The sequence below is a fragment of the Vipera berus genome (genome assembly GCF_964194415.1).
Source record: "Vipera berus genome assembly, chromosome: 4".
NCBI classification, from domain to species: Eukaryota; Metazoa; Chordata; class Lepidosauria; order Squamata; family Viperidae; genus Vipera; species Vipera berus.
The window spans coordinates 13,350,616-13,366,682 of NC_138206.1; the positions used below are offsets into that span (position 1 = coordinate 13,350,616).

The 16,067-nt window shown below is 45.1% G+C and overlaps 1 protein-coding gene across 1 annotated transcript in view; it reads left to right on the top strand.

Annotated features, from left to right (window-relative positions):
- Positions 1 to 243: 243 nt before the first annotated feature.
- Positions 244 to 16,067, top strand: part of PIWIL4 (piwi like RNA-mediated gene silencing 4) — a gene marked incomplete at its 5' end in the record, with an annotated part of 54,367 nt that continues 38,543 nt past the window's right edge. Inside the window, 5 exons of the mRNA XM_081327706.1 lie at positions 244 to 348; positions 501 to 536; positions 5,315 to 5,396; positions 6,544 to 6,669; positions 7,364 to 7,578. Of these exons, the coding sequence (XP_081183832.1) occupies positions 244 to 348; positions 501 to 536; positions 5,315 to 5,396; positions 6,544 to 6,669; positions 7,364 to 7,578 (564 nt within the window). The remainder of the gene's footprint in view (positions 349 to 500; positions 537 to 5,314; positions 5,397 to 6,543; positions 6,670 to 7,363; positions 7,579 to 16,067) is intronic.

The following is a 16,067-nucleotide window of genomic DNA, read 5'->3' on the forward strand; positions in this document are numbered from 1 at the left end:
TTCTACTGAATAATGTCTGTTACTCAGGCTAATGAACCAGGGTTTAAGGTTTAGAACGTTGTGCAAACTCTTATCAGATGCGTTTCTTTTTGCCAACAGGCCATAAATATGTAAATCATGTAGTGACTATTTGTATTAATATCCCTAACCCACCCTAGTATCCTTCATCCTAGGTAGCCATTCTCCTATTCAGGCTTTTAAGGAAAAGTGAATTACCACAGGAGAGAATTAGATTTCTCGCACATGCGCCTTTCAGGCGAAAAGAAAAAAAAAACGTTCTTCGGACCGAACGCCCGGGGGCCGATGCCATGGAAAGAGAACGCGCAGGAGGAAGGCGTGGCCTCCGTAGTGGGCGTGGTTATATTTCGAGGCAGGTTGCCTTGCGGCACGTGTCTGTACGAGGCCAAAACCAGAGGGGGACTGACGCGTGTCGCCGCGGGGTGGTGGTAGCTGGAAGTCTTTGTCACGTTTGATCCCGGTCTTCCCTTGGCTTCCCTTAGGGCGAGTCCTATCGGGCGTTGCTGGTGAGGTTAACGGTAAGTGGGGTTGTGTGGCGTCTCTGAGCCTCAAACACAGAAAGGCCCCCTGTTTCAGACATTGGTTCTGCCTCCTGCCTTCCAAAACCTGCTGTTTTCAGGTGTGTGTGTATATATATCTGTGTGTGTGTGTGTGTATGTGTAATGTATATATATATATATATATGTATATATATATATATATATATATATATATATGTGTGTGTGTGTGTGTGTGTGTGTGTAATATATATGTGTGTGTGTGTGTGTGTGTGTGTAAATTTTTTTTGGCTCGATATATATATATATATATATATATATATATATATATATATATATATATATATATATATATATATATATATATATATATATATATATATATATATATATATATATATATATATATATATATATATATATATATATATATATATAGACAGGAAGGAAGGCCTGGAGGAACGTTGTCCATAGGGTCGCGATGGGTCAGACACGACTTCGCAGCTAACAACAACAACATATATATATATATATATATATATAGAGAGAGAGAGGGAGAGAGAGAGAGAGAGAGAGAGGGAGAGAGAGAGAGAGAGAGAGAGAGAGAGAGAGAGGGAATATATTATTGAGGGGAAGAATTAAGGGGCTACACAGGTAGTCCTCAACTTAGAACAGTCCATTTAATGACCAAAGTTACAACAGCACTGAAAAAAATGATCATGTTTAATGCAATGGCCCTGTGATCAAAATTCAGACACTTGCCATTTGACTTATTTATGATGGTTGGACTGTACCTAGGTCACGTGATCACCTTTTACAATATAATAGTAGTAGTAGTAGTTGGAAGGGACCTTGGAGGTCATCTAGTCCAAGACCCTGCTCAGGCAGGAAACCCTATACCATTTCGGACAAATGGCTGGCCAGTCTCTTCTTAAAAACCTCCAGTGTTGGAGCATTCACCGCTTCTGGAGTCAGGTTGTTCCACTGGTTAATTGTTCTAACCGTCAGGAAGTTTCTCCTTAGTTCTAGGTTGCTTCTCTCCTTGGATTAGTTACCATCCATTGCTTCTTGTCCTAGCTTGACTCCCTCTTCTTTGTGGCAGCCCCTGAGATATTGGAACACTGCTATCATGTCACCCCTCGCCCTTCTCTTCATTAAACCAGACATACCCAATTCCAGCAACCGTTCCTTCTGACAAGCAAAGTCAATGGCAAAGCAGATTCACTTCAGTGTGGCAAGAAAGATCATGAAATGTGACAAAATGTGACTGAATTTGTTGGGGCTCAATCGTGGTTGTAAGTTGAGGACTACCTGTATTCATGCAACAATAACATACTATATGGTAGTCAGCCAATAATTGTACAGAGGTTTTGCAGCAATTCAGGCTGTACTATTTTGTATTAGCAATAAAGCAAACAAAACTATTTCTTAATTTGGCGGATGAAATCAAGAAGAGAATCCTGTTCCTTCAGGAACTAGTAGTGTGATGTAGCAATTAAAACAGTGTTTCTCCACCTTGGCAACTTTTAAACTAGATGAACAACAACTGCTAGAATTCCCCAGCTGGCATCTTAAAAGTTGCCAAGGTGGAGAAACGTGGACTAACTTCAACTCTCAGCCTGAAAGCTCTAGGTAACCTATGGGCAGCCATTTTTTCTCCATCCAGATTAACTCGCAGAGGTTTTATTGTGGGAATAAAGTAAAGGAAGATCCCTGTGTACATGACTTCAGCTGCCCAAAAACACACAGAGCACAATAGCAATAATAATAATTCGGTACATGCTACATGGCCATATGTGAGGAGCAATAGACGAGCAGTTTCTTTCCTCTATGCTCTTTTCATCTTGGCCAATTGTCACTTTACAATTTTGACCCAAGAATGTATTTATTAGATTTGTATTCCACCTTTGTACAAGTGTTCAAGGTGCTATACACAGTGCTTCTTTCTCCTATTTTTCTTCACCACCACCACCACCACCACCACAACTTCTATGAGGTGGGTTGGGCTAACTGGCCCAAAGTTGCTAATAGGTGGACTCTGCTTTTGGTCCTCAGCGCCAAGTTTCAAGAAAGAATGTTGAGAAACAGCACAGGTGAAATATCATTTTTTACGAGGTTCCTACTCATGGCTGAAAAGCAAGACATAAAGGCAATAAATTAAGAACTATCGCTTTATAACAGACATGTCAAACACAAGGCCCGGGGGCCGGATCCGGCCCGCGAAGTGGTTTCATGTGGCCCGCAAAGCCATCCTGGAAACAGTGAAGGAACGGCCCCCACTGCCTTGGCCCTGGCCCAGAGACCCTCCTTCTACCAGAGACCCTCAGATCTGTCCCACTCCTGCCTAGGCACCCTTGATGTGAACAATGTAGAGCTGGCCATGCCCACCCAGTAGGCCATACGCACTCTAGCCACGCCTACCCAGTAGGCCACGCCCACCTTGGCCATACCCATCCGGCCCCCTGAGAGCAACTGCAATGCTGATGCGGCCCTCAATGAAATTGAGTTTGACACCCCTGCTTTATAACATAGGTCAGACATGTCAAACACAAGGCCCCGGGGCCAGATCCGGCCTGTGAAGTGGTTTCATGCGGCCTGCGAAGCCATCCTGGAAACAGGGAATGGCCCCCACTGCCTTGGCCCTGGCCCAGAGACCCTCAGATCTGTCCCGCTCCTGCCCAGGCCCCCAGAGGCACCCTTGATGCGAACAATGTAGGGCTGGCCATGCCCACCCAGTAGGCCATACACACTCTAGCCACACCCACCCAGTAGGCCACGCCCACCCTGGCCACACCCACCCGGCCCCCTGAGGGCAACCGCAGTGCTGACGCGGCCCTCAATGAAATTGAGTTTGACACCCTTGACATAGGTGAACACCCATAGCCAGCTTTTTACTATGTTGTGGCTGCTGTCTTTTTTTTTTAAAGCTGCTTTCTATAAAGTCCAGTATAATAAGGCCCCCTTGATGTAGAAGGTAGAATGTGAAAACTACAACTCAAATTAACCCTGTATTCTCTTCAAATCATCTCAATTATGAATGGAGAGTTTCATATGGGAAAGTCAAGTCTTGAAGTTTTGGCCACCCCTGATCTTTTGTGTTGCTTTTCCATCCACCAGATCTATCCTTCTGGAATTAGAGTTAACCCGAGAACAGAGTCGGAAGGGACCTTGGAGGTTGGTCTTGTAGTCCAACCCCCTGCTCCAGCAGGAGACCCTATACCAGTGATGGCGAACCTTTTAGAGACCGAGTGCCCAAACTGCAACCCAAAACCCCCTTATGTATCGTAGGGTGCCGGGTGGGTGTGGCCCACTGGGTGGGCGTGGCTGCGGTGGTAACGGCAGGCTGAGTGGGACTAAAAAGTTCAATCAATCAGTTCAAACTTTGCGAGATCTTTTTTTTTCCCCGCGAGAAGTTGAAACTGACTAATTGATTGAACCTTTTTTTTTTTGCACACGGCGGCGGAGGCCTAAAACGAAAAGGTTTTATAAAACCCAGCTGAAGGCCTAGGACTGGGGCGACGGCGCGTGTGCCCACAGAGAGGGCTCTGCTTGCCACCTGTGGCACACGTGCCATAGGTTTACCACCATGGCCCTATACTATTTCAGACAAATAATTAGCCAATCTCTTCTTAAAAACTTCCAGTGATGGATCACCCACAACTTCTGAAGGCAAGCTGTTTCACTGATTAATTGTTTTAACTGTCAGGAAATTTCTCTTTATTTCTAGATTGGGTCTCTTCTTAATTAGTTTGCATTCATTGCTTCTTGTTCTGCCTTTGGGTGCTCGATCTTTTTATTTCCGTGAGTCAGAACTGGAATAATGAGTGGACGAGCTCGTGTCAAAGCCAGAGGACAACGCTTTCCTGGAAGAGAAACATTTGGACAAAGCGATTTCTCAAAACCAGTATGTTTTTATGCCTGTGCTTGTTTGCAAAACATGTATCTTCTCTTGTGGGGCAACTGTACCATTAAACCAGTGGTTCTTAATCTTTTCTATGCCTGACATCCCTTATTTAGATCTACATTTAATGATTTATAATAATGGTTGCTAGTTTGTTTAAGACATATTTGTGTTCTACATAAATGGCTGTATTTTTAATTTGGTGCTTTCACTGGATATATTTTGTCCTAGGAAAACAATATACTAAAAAAGCACCATATTTGAACAGATGCTAATGAATCAAATTTATACAATCTCCAAAGAAATGTATTCCTGTAGGCAGAATTCAATTCAGAAAGATGTCTTATAAAAGAGTATTAGTAACTGATGTTATAATGTTAGTGAGCCCAGAAAGACAATTAAAATGAAGAGTGTCAAGTCACTGTGATTTTCTTCAATAACAAGTGATAGAAAGTTATAAAAAAAAGCTATTGAAAACAATAAATAGAGAACTCAGGCTCAGGGAATTTTACTTAATCTAATTTATTTGGAATGTTTTATACATTGATAAAATGTTCGTCCTGGGAATATAGTTCATATTTGAGATATCTGAAAGGGATGGTTCTAGTTGTCCGGTTAGACCCTGTGATGCTGATCTGTTTCTTAATCTTTCCATAATGGTTTATCTTATCTGATTTTATGGTAGTAAAAAAGGGAGAAGTTTGATAGCAAACAAAACAGGAAGTAGCTAGAGTCAGACTGATGGTGTTTTGTAGTTTTCCATTCTCAGAATCTTAGAACAGTGGAGTGTTACTTAATAGCAATTTTTTTTAAAAAAAAATCAAATCAAGTCAGTGGAGAAAAGCATAATCTGTTCATAGTTTTTAATTTGTCAGCGTTTATCATTTCTACCTTAAAGGGTTGTTCGGGAGACACTGCTTCTTACAGTGTGCCAGAGGCCAGTAGCAGCCATGTAAGAACTGGAGAAGAGCCGTTGAAATGTAAGCAAGTTAATTGTGCAATAGCTATTCTTAAAACAGCCTGATCAACAGAGTATATGGAAATATTTAAAGTACAGGTAGTCCTTGACTTACAACTGGTACTCAGTTTCCACTGCCAGTATATGGAAATATTTAAAGTGCGGGTAGTCCTTGACTTACAACTGCTACTCAGTTTCCACTGCCAGTATATGGAAATATTTAAAGTGCGGGTAGTCCTTGACTTACAACTGGTACTCAGTTTCCACTGCCAGTATATGGAAATATTTAAAGTGCAGGTAGTCCTTGACTTACAACTGGTACTCAGTTTCCACTGCCAGTATATGGAAATATTTAAAGTGCGGGTAGTCCTTGACTTACAACTGGTACTCAGTTTCCACTGCCAATATATGGAAATATTTAAAGTGCAGGTAGTCCTTGACTTACAACTGGTACTCAGTTTCCACTGCCAGTATATGGAAATATTTAAAGTGCGGGTAGTCCTTGACTTACAACTGGTACTCAGTTTCCACTGCCAATATATGGAAATATTTAAAGTGCGGGTAGTCCTTGACTTACAACTGGTACTCAGTTTCCACTGCCAATATATGGAAATATTTAAAGTGCGGGTAGTCCTTGACTTACAACTGGTACTCAGTTTCCACTGCCAAGTAAGGCATTTGTTTAGTGCGTTACGCCCAAATTGAAAACCTTTCCTGCAGCGGTTACTAAACAAATCATTGTAGTTCTTAAGTGAACCACAAGGTTGTGAGGTGGGTCCAGCTTCCCATATTGACTATGCTTGTTGGAAGCCACCTGGGAAGGTTGCGGATGGTGATCCCATAATCCCTGGACACTGCAACTGTCATAAATACATGCCAGTTATCGAGCATCCAAATTTTGATCACGAGATCATGGGGATACTGCAATGATCATAAGTGTGAAAAATGGTCATAAGTCACTTTTTTCAGCGCCGTTGTAACTTCGAATGATCACTATAAATCAAAGACTACCTGTGTATAGTTTAGGATCCAAATGAAATGAATTATAATAGACTTTCATTATTCATTAATCAGTACACCAATATGATTACAGTACATAACTTTAGCTTTATAATTTCTTTTCATTTTCTCGGAGACTGCCAACACTTTATTTTTGTTTCCTTCTCAAGATGGCTTTTCTGTTGGACCTTCTGGCTATACGGTGATGGAGAGAGGAGGGAGGATCCAGTGTAGATTTCGGGACTTGGAAGTGAATACCAGAGAAGCAATGTTACATGTCAAAGATTCTAAAACAGGTATAATTTATTTAGGGAACAGTTTTTCCCCCCCTGCATCTAGAGTTGTGCTGTGCTAGGGTTCTTTGGGTAGCTGCAATAATATTTCCCATTGACACTACTTTACAGTTGCAGTGATATTTCCCTTATTTCCACCATTTTGGGAAAAATTGGGTCTTAATTTCACTGTTGAGTGATAGGCTGCAAAATTCAATTTACTGTACATCACAAGTTTCAGGCAATCTCGGAAGGTCTCAACAAACACAATGGGTTTTTACACGTGACATAATTGTTAACTGATAAAGTACTGGTAATCTGTCTAGTATGTAATCTGCATTTGCATAACCATCTGAGCCTTGGTGGAGCAGTGGGCTAATGCCTCCTTAAGTAACACCAGCTGCCTGCAATTAGTGCAGGTTCGCATCCCACCAGGCTCAAGGTGGACTCAGCCTTCCATCCTTCCGAGGTAGGTAAAATGAGGACCCAGATTGTTGGGGGCAATAAGCTGACTTTGTAATAATGCCGCTTGGGGTGTGTGTGAAAGCCCAAATAAGCAGGCATATACATAGAATGAAGGCTACTGCTAAGCTTGTAAGCCGCCCTGAGTCTTCGGAGAAGGGCGGGATATAAATGGAATAAAAAAAAAAATCTTGGGTCTCCCACCCTCCTACTTTTTTTTTATTTGCTATCCAGCTAATAATCTTATTCATTTCAGGATCCAGTGGTATTCCTGTGAAAGTAGTTACCAACCTGTTTAGTTTAGGCTTGCCCAGGGAATGGCAGCTATACCAGTACCATGTAACATTTAGCCCAGAGCTGGAATCGAGGCGTTTACGGGTTGCCCTGTTGTACAACCATGTTGAATTTCTTGGAAAAGCCAAAGTATTTGATGGAGCAACCCTGTTTCTTGCACACAAGCTTGAGAACCAGGTAAGACTCTTATGTTTGTGTTTGTGGGTGTGGGTGTGTGTCCATGCATCTATGTATAAGAGGAGGAGGATGATACATTTTAAAGAACTTTTGTAACTACCACAGTAAGAGAATATTTGTAGAACAAGGAACAACCAGTAATATGCAGGTAGTCCTCAATCTATGACTGGTCTCTTAGCAATCATTTAAAGTTATGATTAACACTCCCCCCCCCAAAAAAGAAGAGATATTCATAATCTGGTTCTAATTTAATTTAATTTAATTATGGGACTTATATGCCGCCCTATCTCCCGAAGGAGTCAGGGCGGCTAACAACAATAAAAACAACAATAAAAACAATAAATACAAATATTAAAAGAAATTAAATTTTACAAAGCCCCACTAAAAACCAGTAAAAATTAAAAACATAATTAAAACCCCCAACGTCAGTCAGTCCAGGTCAGCCAGTTGGAAAAGGTATGTCTTTAGGTCGCAACGAAAGGACCGGAGATCTGGGGCCATCCGAAGTTCTCGGGGAAGCTGATTCCAGAGGGATGGCGCCCCGACAGAGAAGGCCCTCCCCCTGGGGGTCGCCAGTCGACATTGTATGGCCGACGGCACCCTGAGGAGACCCTCTGTGTGAGCGCACAGGGCGATGGGAAGTCGTTCCTGGCAGCAGACAGTCCTGCATATATCCCGGACCTAAGCCATGTAGGGCTTTATAAGTAAGAACCAGCACCTTGAACCTCACCTAGAGGACAACCGGCAACCAATGCAGCTCATGCAGGAGGGTTGTAATATGGGAGTATCGGGATGCTCCCATCACAACCCGCGCGGCCACGTTCTGCACCAGCTGAAGCCTCCAGGTGGCCTTCAAGGGCAGCCCCATGTAGAGAGCGTTGCAGTGATTACACGGGAGGTAACGAGTGCATGAGTGACCGTACGTAAGGCATCATGGTCCAGATAGGGGCGCAACTGGTGCACCAGACAAACCTGGACAAATGCCCCCCTGGCCACGACCCCTATATGGTCTTCTAAATTGAGTCGTGCATCCAGGAGGATGCCCCAAGTTGCGCGCCCTATCAACGGGAGGCAACACCTCTCCCCCCATAACCAAAGATGGTGAATCTTGGACAACACGAGATGCCGATACGTAGAGCCACTCGGTCTTGGTCGGGTTGAGTTGGAGCCTGTTCTTCCCCATCCAGATCCGTACCGCTTCCAGGCAACGGGACATCACGTCGAGGGCATCACTGGGTTGGTTCGGAGTGGAGATGAAAAGCTGGGTATCATCAGCATATTGATGATACCTCACTCCGAAACCACATATGATCTCACCCAGTGGCTTCATGTAGATGTTGAACAGGAGGGGAGAGAGGACTGACCCCTGAGGCACCCCACAATCAAGGGGCCTCGGGGTTGACCTCTGTCTTCCTGCCAACACCGTCTGCGAACGGCCCAAGAGGGAGGAGAACCATCGTAAGACGGTGTCTCCCACTCCCGACCCCTGGAGATGTCGCAGCAAGATACCATGGTCGATGGTATCAAAAGCCGTTGAGAGATCTAATAGGACCAGGATAGAGGAATAACTCCTATCCCGAGCCCGCCAGAGATCATCCAATGGCCACTCTTTTCCCCGCTCCATGGTCACGCAACTGTATTTGCGGTACTCTGCCTTCATTTTCAGTCATTTGTAGCATTGCACCATTACGTGATTGCGATCTACAATATTTTTGCTGAAAATCAGTGTTTTGGCAAACCCCCCCACCCCCGCAGTGAACAAAAGGTTGCTTAATGACTGCACTGTTTGTTTAATGACTGTTGTAAAAAAAGCTGTAAAATCGAATCAGTCACGAGTGAACTGCTTTACGCCCATCACAACTTAGGACCATAATAGCAGGCTCCCTTACAATCATAAATCGAGGGCTACTTTGTACTTTCATTTCCATTGGCTCTGGTAGGGACTTAGGTAAATACATGAATAATGAGATTATAGTGGTATATTCTGTCTCCAGGATGACAAATCTTCTTAATACAATTTAATGACCAATACAAGCAGGGGCTGATACTGCCCTCAAGTTCTGCTTGAGAGCATCAGGTTGGCAATTCTTGAAAGATGAACACCCACTAGGCAGGCCTTTAGTGTCGTCCTGTGCTCAATCAGTAACCTTGTGGCTCTGTGGGAAACTATCCATGTAGTTAACCTGTCTTGCCATTCAATAAAATATTTTTTATTGTATTTATCTTTCTAAACTTTATCCAATGCTGCAAGATCCAATAAAAGTGTAAAAAAAAGTATATGATTACAACACAAATAACAGCTGTGCTCCATAAAAAAGAGCCTTGAATTTATATGTGTTGGTGGCAGTAAGACTATTGTAGGCACAAAAATGGAAGGGTATTTCAGAAATCAGATTGACTATATGCTCTGCAGCCAAAGATGGAGAAGCTCTATACAGTCAGTAAAAACAAGACCAGGAGCTGACTGTGGCTCAGACCATGAGCTTCTTGTTGCAAAGTTTAGGCTTAAATTAAAGAAAGTAGGGAAAAGCGTTAGGCCAGTCAGGTATGAATTAAATCATATCCCTGTTGAATATACAGTAGAGGTGACAAATAGATTTAAGGAATTAGATCTGATAGACAGAGTGCCTGAAGAACTATGGACAGAGGTTCGCAACATTGTACAACAGGTAGCAACCAAAACCATCCCAAAGAAAAAGAAATGCAAGAAAGCAAAATGGCTGTCTGAGGAAGCTTTGCAAATAGCTGAGGAAAGGAGGGAAGCGAAAGGCAAGGGAGAAAAAGAAAGATATGCCCAATTAAATGCAGAATTCCAAAGAATAGCTAGAAGAGATAAGAATGTCTTCTTAAATGAACAATGCAAAGAAATAGAAGAAAACAATAGAATAGGGAGGACCAGAGATCTTTTCAAGAAAATTGGAGAGATGAAAGGAACGTTTCATGCAAAAATGGGCATGATAAAGGACCAAAATGGCAGGGACCTAACAGAGGCAGAAGAGATTAAGAAGAGGTGGCAAAATTACACAGAAGAACTATACAAGAATGAGCTTAACGTCCCTGATAATCACAATGAGGTGGTCACTGACCTCGAGCCAGACATCCTAGAATGTGAAGTGAAGTGGGCCTTAGAAAAGCTGAGCAACAACAAAGCTAGTGGAGGTGACAGTATTCCAGCTGAGCTATTCAAAATCTTAAAAGACGATGCAGTAAAAGTGCTACACTCAATTTGCCAGCAAATTTGGAAAACTCAACAGTGGCCACAGGATTGGAAAAGATCAGTTTACATTCCAGTTCCAAAGAAAGGCAGTGCCAAAGAATGTTCAAACTATCGCACCATTGCACTCATTTCTCATGCTAGTAAAGTTATGCTTAAAATTCTACAAGCTAGACTCCAGCAGTATGTGGATCGAGAACTACCAGAAGTACAGGCAGGATTTCGAAGAGGCAGAGGAACAAGAGATCAAATTGCTAACATACGCTGGATCGTGGAGAAAGCTAGAGAGTTCCAGAAAAACATCTACTTCTGCTTCATTGACTATGCTAAAGCCTTTGATTGTGTGGATCATAACAAACTGTGGCAAGTCCTTAAAGAGATGGGCATACCAGACCATCTTATTTGTCTCTTGAGAAACCTATATGCGGGCCAAGAAGCAACAGTGAGAACTGGACACGGAACCACTGATTGGTTCAAAATTGGGAAAGGAGTCCGGCAAGGCTGTATACTGTCGCCTTGCCTATTTAACTTATATGCAGAGCTCATCATGAGAAAGGCAGGGCTAGATGAATCAAAAGTTGGAATTAAGATTGCCGGAAGAAACATCAACAACCTAAGATATGCAGATGATACCACTCTAATGGCAGAAAGTGAAGAGGAACTAAAGAGCCTCTTGTTGCGAGTGAAGAAGGAGAGTGCAAAACTTGGGTTGAAACTAAACATTAAGAAAACCAAGATCATGGCATCTGGCCCTCTCAATTCCTGGCAAATAGATGGGGAAGAAATGGAGGTAGTGACAGATTTTATTTTCCTGGGCTCCAAGATCACTGCAGATGGGGACTGTAGCCAAGAAATTAAAAGACGCTTGCTCCTGGGGAGGAAAGCCATGTCAAATCTAGACAGCACACTAAAAAGCAGAGATATCACCCTGTCAACAAAAGTGCGTATAGTCATGGCGATGGTCTTCCCAGTTGCAATGTATGGCAGTGAAAGCTGGACCATAAGAAAGGCTGAGCGCCAAAGAATTGAAGCCTTTGAACTATGGTGCTGGAGAAGACTCCTGCGAGTCCCTTGGACTGCAAGGCGATCAAACCGGTCAGTCCTAGAGGAGATCAACCCTGACTGCTCTTTAGAAGGCCAGATCCTGAAGCTCAAACTCAAATACTTTGGCCACCTAATGAGAAGGAAGGATTCACTGGAGAAGAGCCTAATGCTGGGAAAGATTGAGGGCAATAGAAGAAGGGGACGACAGAGAATGAGGTGGCTGGATGGAGTCACTGGAGCAGTAGGTGTGAGCTTAAATGGACTCCAGAAGATGGTAGAGGACAGGAAGGCCTGGAGGAACATTGTCCATAGGGTTGCGATGGGTCGGACACGACTTCGCAACTAACAACAACATTTCAGTTCCCACTATGGATGAATGGCTGCACAAGCTGATGGAGTTGGCAGAGAAGGCTAAATTGACTGTTTTGATTAAAGAAAAGAATATAAATATTTTTGTTTCTACTTGCAGACCGCTTCTGGATTTTCTGCTTGAGGTGGGGGGAAAAAAGAAACTTTGATTTTGGGTTTTACCAATTACATTAATTTGTTGTTACAGAAATGGCTAGTTTATACTATTATGGAAAAGTAAAAAGTTGAGGTTTGATGTTAATGCTTTATTCTATTGCAACAGAGGAAGTCGGAAGTCAATGCCTTTCTTTTTTTCTTTTTCCCTGCTCCCCCTCACTTTTCTTTCCCCTCCCCATAGTGTCCTACTATTTGCTTTTGTATTTTATTCTATAATCTAATAAAATGTTACAAATCATAAAAGAGGCCATGTGGTCTTAGCTGCAACGTGGCCCACTTATTGTCTAGGCCAAAAATATAACTGCCTCTACACTCCCCACCCCCACCCCGGGCTAAACTGCCTAAGGCACAGGTCGCCAACCCGCAGCTCCGGAGCCGCATGCGGCTCTTTGAGACGTCTCCTGCGGCTCCCAGTCGCCCGGTGCGTGCGTACCTCTTCGAACGGGCAGTGGTGCGCGTGCACCTCTCCAAATAGAGAGTGGCACCACCCGTTCCGAGAGGTGCGTGCGCACCTTTCCGAAGGGCGGAGGTGCGCGCACCTCTCCAAACCGCCACCGTCCCGTACGGAGACCTGCCGCGTTCGCCTGGCGCGCTCCCCCCCCTCCCCGGGCCTAGACGGGGCTTGGATGTCCGTGCGCGGGGGCGATGGTCCCCGCAGGCAGGCTGCGCTGAGCATTACCCAGTTGCCATAGAAACCAGCAAAAAAGAGGTTGGCAGCCCGGCCGGTCGGAGAAGGAGGAGGGGTGGGAGAGGGGAGCGATTTGCCCGCAGTCTTTGCGAAGTAGCAGCTTTAGCCGCAGCTTCGCCGGAAGAAACCAACGGGCCCGCTAAAGCACTTGGCGAGCTTTGAGTGCGGGGAGGTGGGGTGAAGAAACCTGACACCGCCTCTGGTCCGGCTTCTCGGGCTCTCTCTCTCTCGAGGGGGGGGACGATCTCGCTGTGCCTCCCACTCTAAGGACCAACCGGGCAGAGCCACGCAGGTAAGCCCTCCTCCCTCCCTGGTAAAAAAAAAGAAATGCAGCAAGGACATGCCTGCGGCGGACCTTCGGCATCTTCCCTCTTGTTCCTCCCCCCCCCCCGACCGTCCCCTGCTCCCAGTGGATCGAGGCTGGAAAGGAGGGAGCCACAGTCTGGACGTCGTGTAAGGAATAAAGGCGCGTCTGAGAGACAGTCGGGGGTCCTGTAGCTGGCACTAGTGGGGAACTTGTTGTGCTTCATAAGTGCTTGTCCCTTTCTTTCTTCCGATCATCGCAGCGTTGTTGTTAAGTAATAGTGCTGCTAATGTTATTATCCCATTCCTCCTGGCATTGGACTTGGCCTGGGTCGCATCCCGCAACGAGCAGGTGTGTCTTGCTCTGACAAGAATCTGGGCTGAAATGAGTTTGGACTACAACACTGTCCCCTGATGAGGAAGGAGAGGGGAGTGTGTGGCCGAACGGGTTATTTCTTTCCACCCTACATATAGACTTTGATTGATTGATTCGATGGCTGCAGAACTGGCTGCCTGCGTGGGGCAAACAGGCAAACAAAATCACCTCCCTCTGGGTATTTTCCAACTGTGGTGACGCAGTGAGACTGACCTTTCAGGCTTTAGGTGTCTGTCTGCACCATTCTCTCTTGAGGAGAAATTGCATCGCTTTTTTATGGTGGTTTGGAGACCTGCCGCGTTCATCAAACATGGACGAACGCGGCAGGTCTCCGAACGGGACGGCGGCGGCTTGGGATAGGTGTGCGCGCACTCTCCAAACCGCCGCCGTCCCGTTTGCACAGCTGCTGCGTTCGTCCATGTTCGACGAACGCGGCAGGTCTCCGAACGGGACGGCGGCGGCTTGGGAGAGGTGCGCGCGCACTCTCCAAACCGCCGCTGTCCCGTTTGCACAGCTGCCGCGTTCGTCCATGTTTGACGAACGCGGCAGGTCTCCGAACGGGACGGCGCACACCTCTCCAAAGGGGAGACCCGTCGCCGCACAGGTGCCTCCCATTTTGCGCATGCGCAAAATGTTTTCTGCACATGCGCGTGAGTGGACGCACGTGCGCGCACTTTTTGAGGCTCCCACTTTTTTGTTTGTGTGATGGAACCGGTTCTGAGTGGCTCTTTTCTTTTTTCCGGTTGCCGACCCCTGGCCTAAGGGCACGTAAGGAGGTGCTACTTGTAATATATTGGGTTTTGTCTTACTAAAGAGTTGTTTAAGCAGGGAATCTGGCTAAGGCTCCCAGCTCCTCAGACAACCCGTCTCCAGTGCCGCCATTGGCTGCCTCTAGGGCGGCAATAGTTTGCTTTAAACCTATTGGCTGCCACCTCATCTCATCAATCAAGCAACGAACCCAGTATATAACACTACTCATCTGTGATACCCCCATATGAATAGCAGCTGAAAAACTGGGTGGCTTCTCTAAATAGAAGATGGAGACTGGGATGGCCTCACTTTCCTTTTCTTTCCCATCCGTGCTTGTAACTGCAAGTAAGGAGAGAGGAAAGGGGAAGTAAGTAATAATCCCTGAACGTTTCTTTATGAAGGGAACATGCTGCACCTACTTTGGTCAGAAAGGTCAGGGTTGCCAAACTTAACTGTAACCTAACTAAACAGAAAGAAATTAATCCTGTCCTGCCAGAGAAGCACATACTCTAGGGCAGGGCTTTTCAACCTTTTCACCCATTATGCCACTTTTATGATATGGCAACATCCGAGTACCACCAGTCACCTAGCAAGGTGTCAAAAACTTGATGACCAAAAGGAAAAAAAGTAAAAAAAGTGATGAAGTACAGGTAGACCTCGATTTACAAAAGTTCGCTTAGTGACTGTTTGAAGTTACAATGGCACTGAAAAAAGTGCCCCCCCAAGCCACAGCCGAGCAGAACACCTGCCTGCCTGCCCGCCTGGCGGTGCTCTTCCTCCTGTCCAAGGTTTTCATTGTTGTGAGCATTTCTGTTAAGGATTGGCAGCAGAGGTGGGGTGGGGGGTGTTTGGTTTTTATCCCCCCCCTCTGCTGGGTGGTTGCAGCAGGTTTTGGTCACTTCACGTGACCCTGGGACAGTTGCCAAGCATCTGAATGTAAATCACAAGACCCTGGAGATGCTGCAACATTCCAGCTGATCGGCATTTCTTCCGGGCTCAGCAGAAGTGCTGGGATCAGCGCCGAGCTCCAGCAGGATCCTGGCGCTTCCGCTGAGCCCTGACAGCCCTGGAGCTCCAGCAGTCTCTCGCTCAGGCTTGTGCAGTGCTACCACCGGTTCAGCTCATTCCCCTCCCCCGCTACCACTTCTCTAAAATGGTCGCGTACCACCTGCTAGGTGCCAATGTACCACAGGTGGTACCCGTACCACTGGTTGAAAAGCCCTGCTCTAGGGACAGAAGAAATGTAATTCAGGACACTTCATCTTTTGCCCTCTCCATTTCCCTTCCCTTCATACTCTGCTGTGTATCATCCTACACCTTGTTTTTCGGCTCCAGTGCTGACACTCACAGCATTAAACAAGTTCAGTCCGTTGGTCAGTTTGCTTCATGTTTTTACTCGGCCCTAACAAATACATAAGGTAAAGCCGACATTGTTTTATAATTGTAGTTAATTATAAAACAGCAGAAGAATTCAATTTCTTTGAAGTACTCATCGTACACTCTGAAGGGAAGAGAAGCATGAAAAGATGAGATTGTTCTGCTTTTGTCCCATAATCCATGATATATTTTGGCTCTTGAATCAGCTCAAT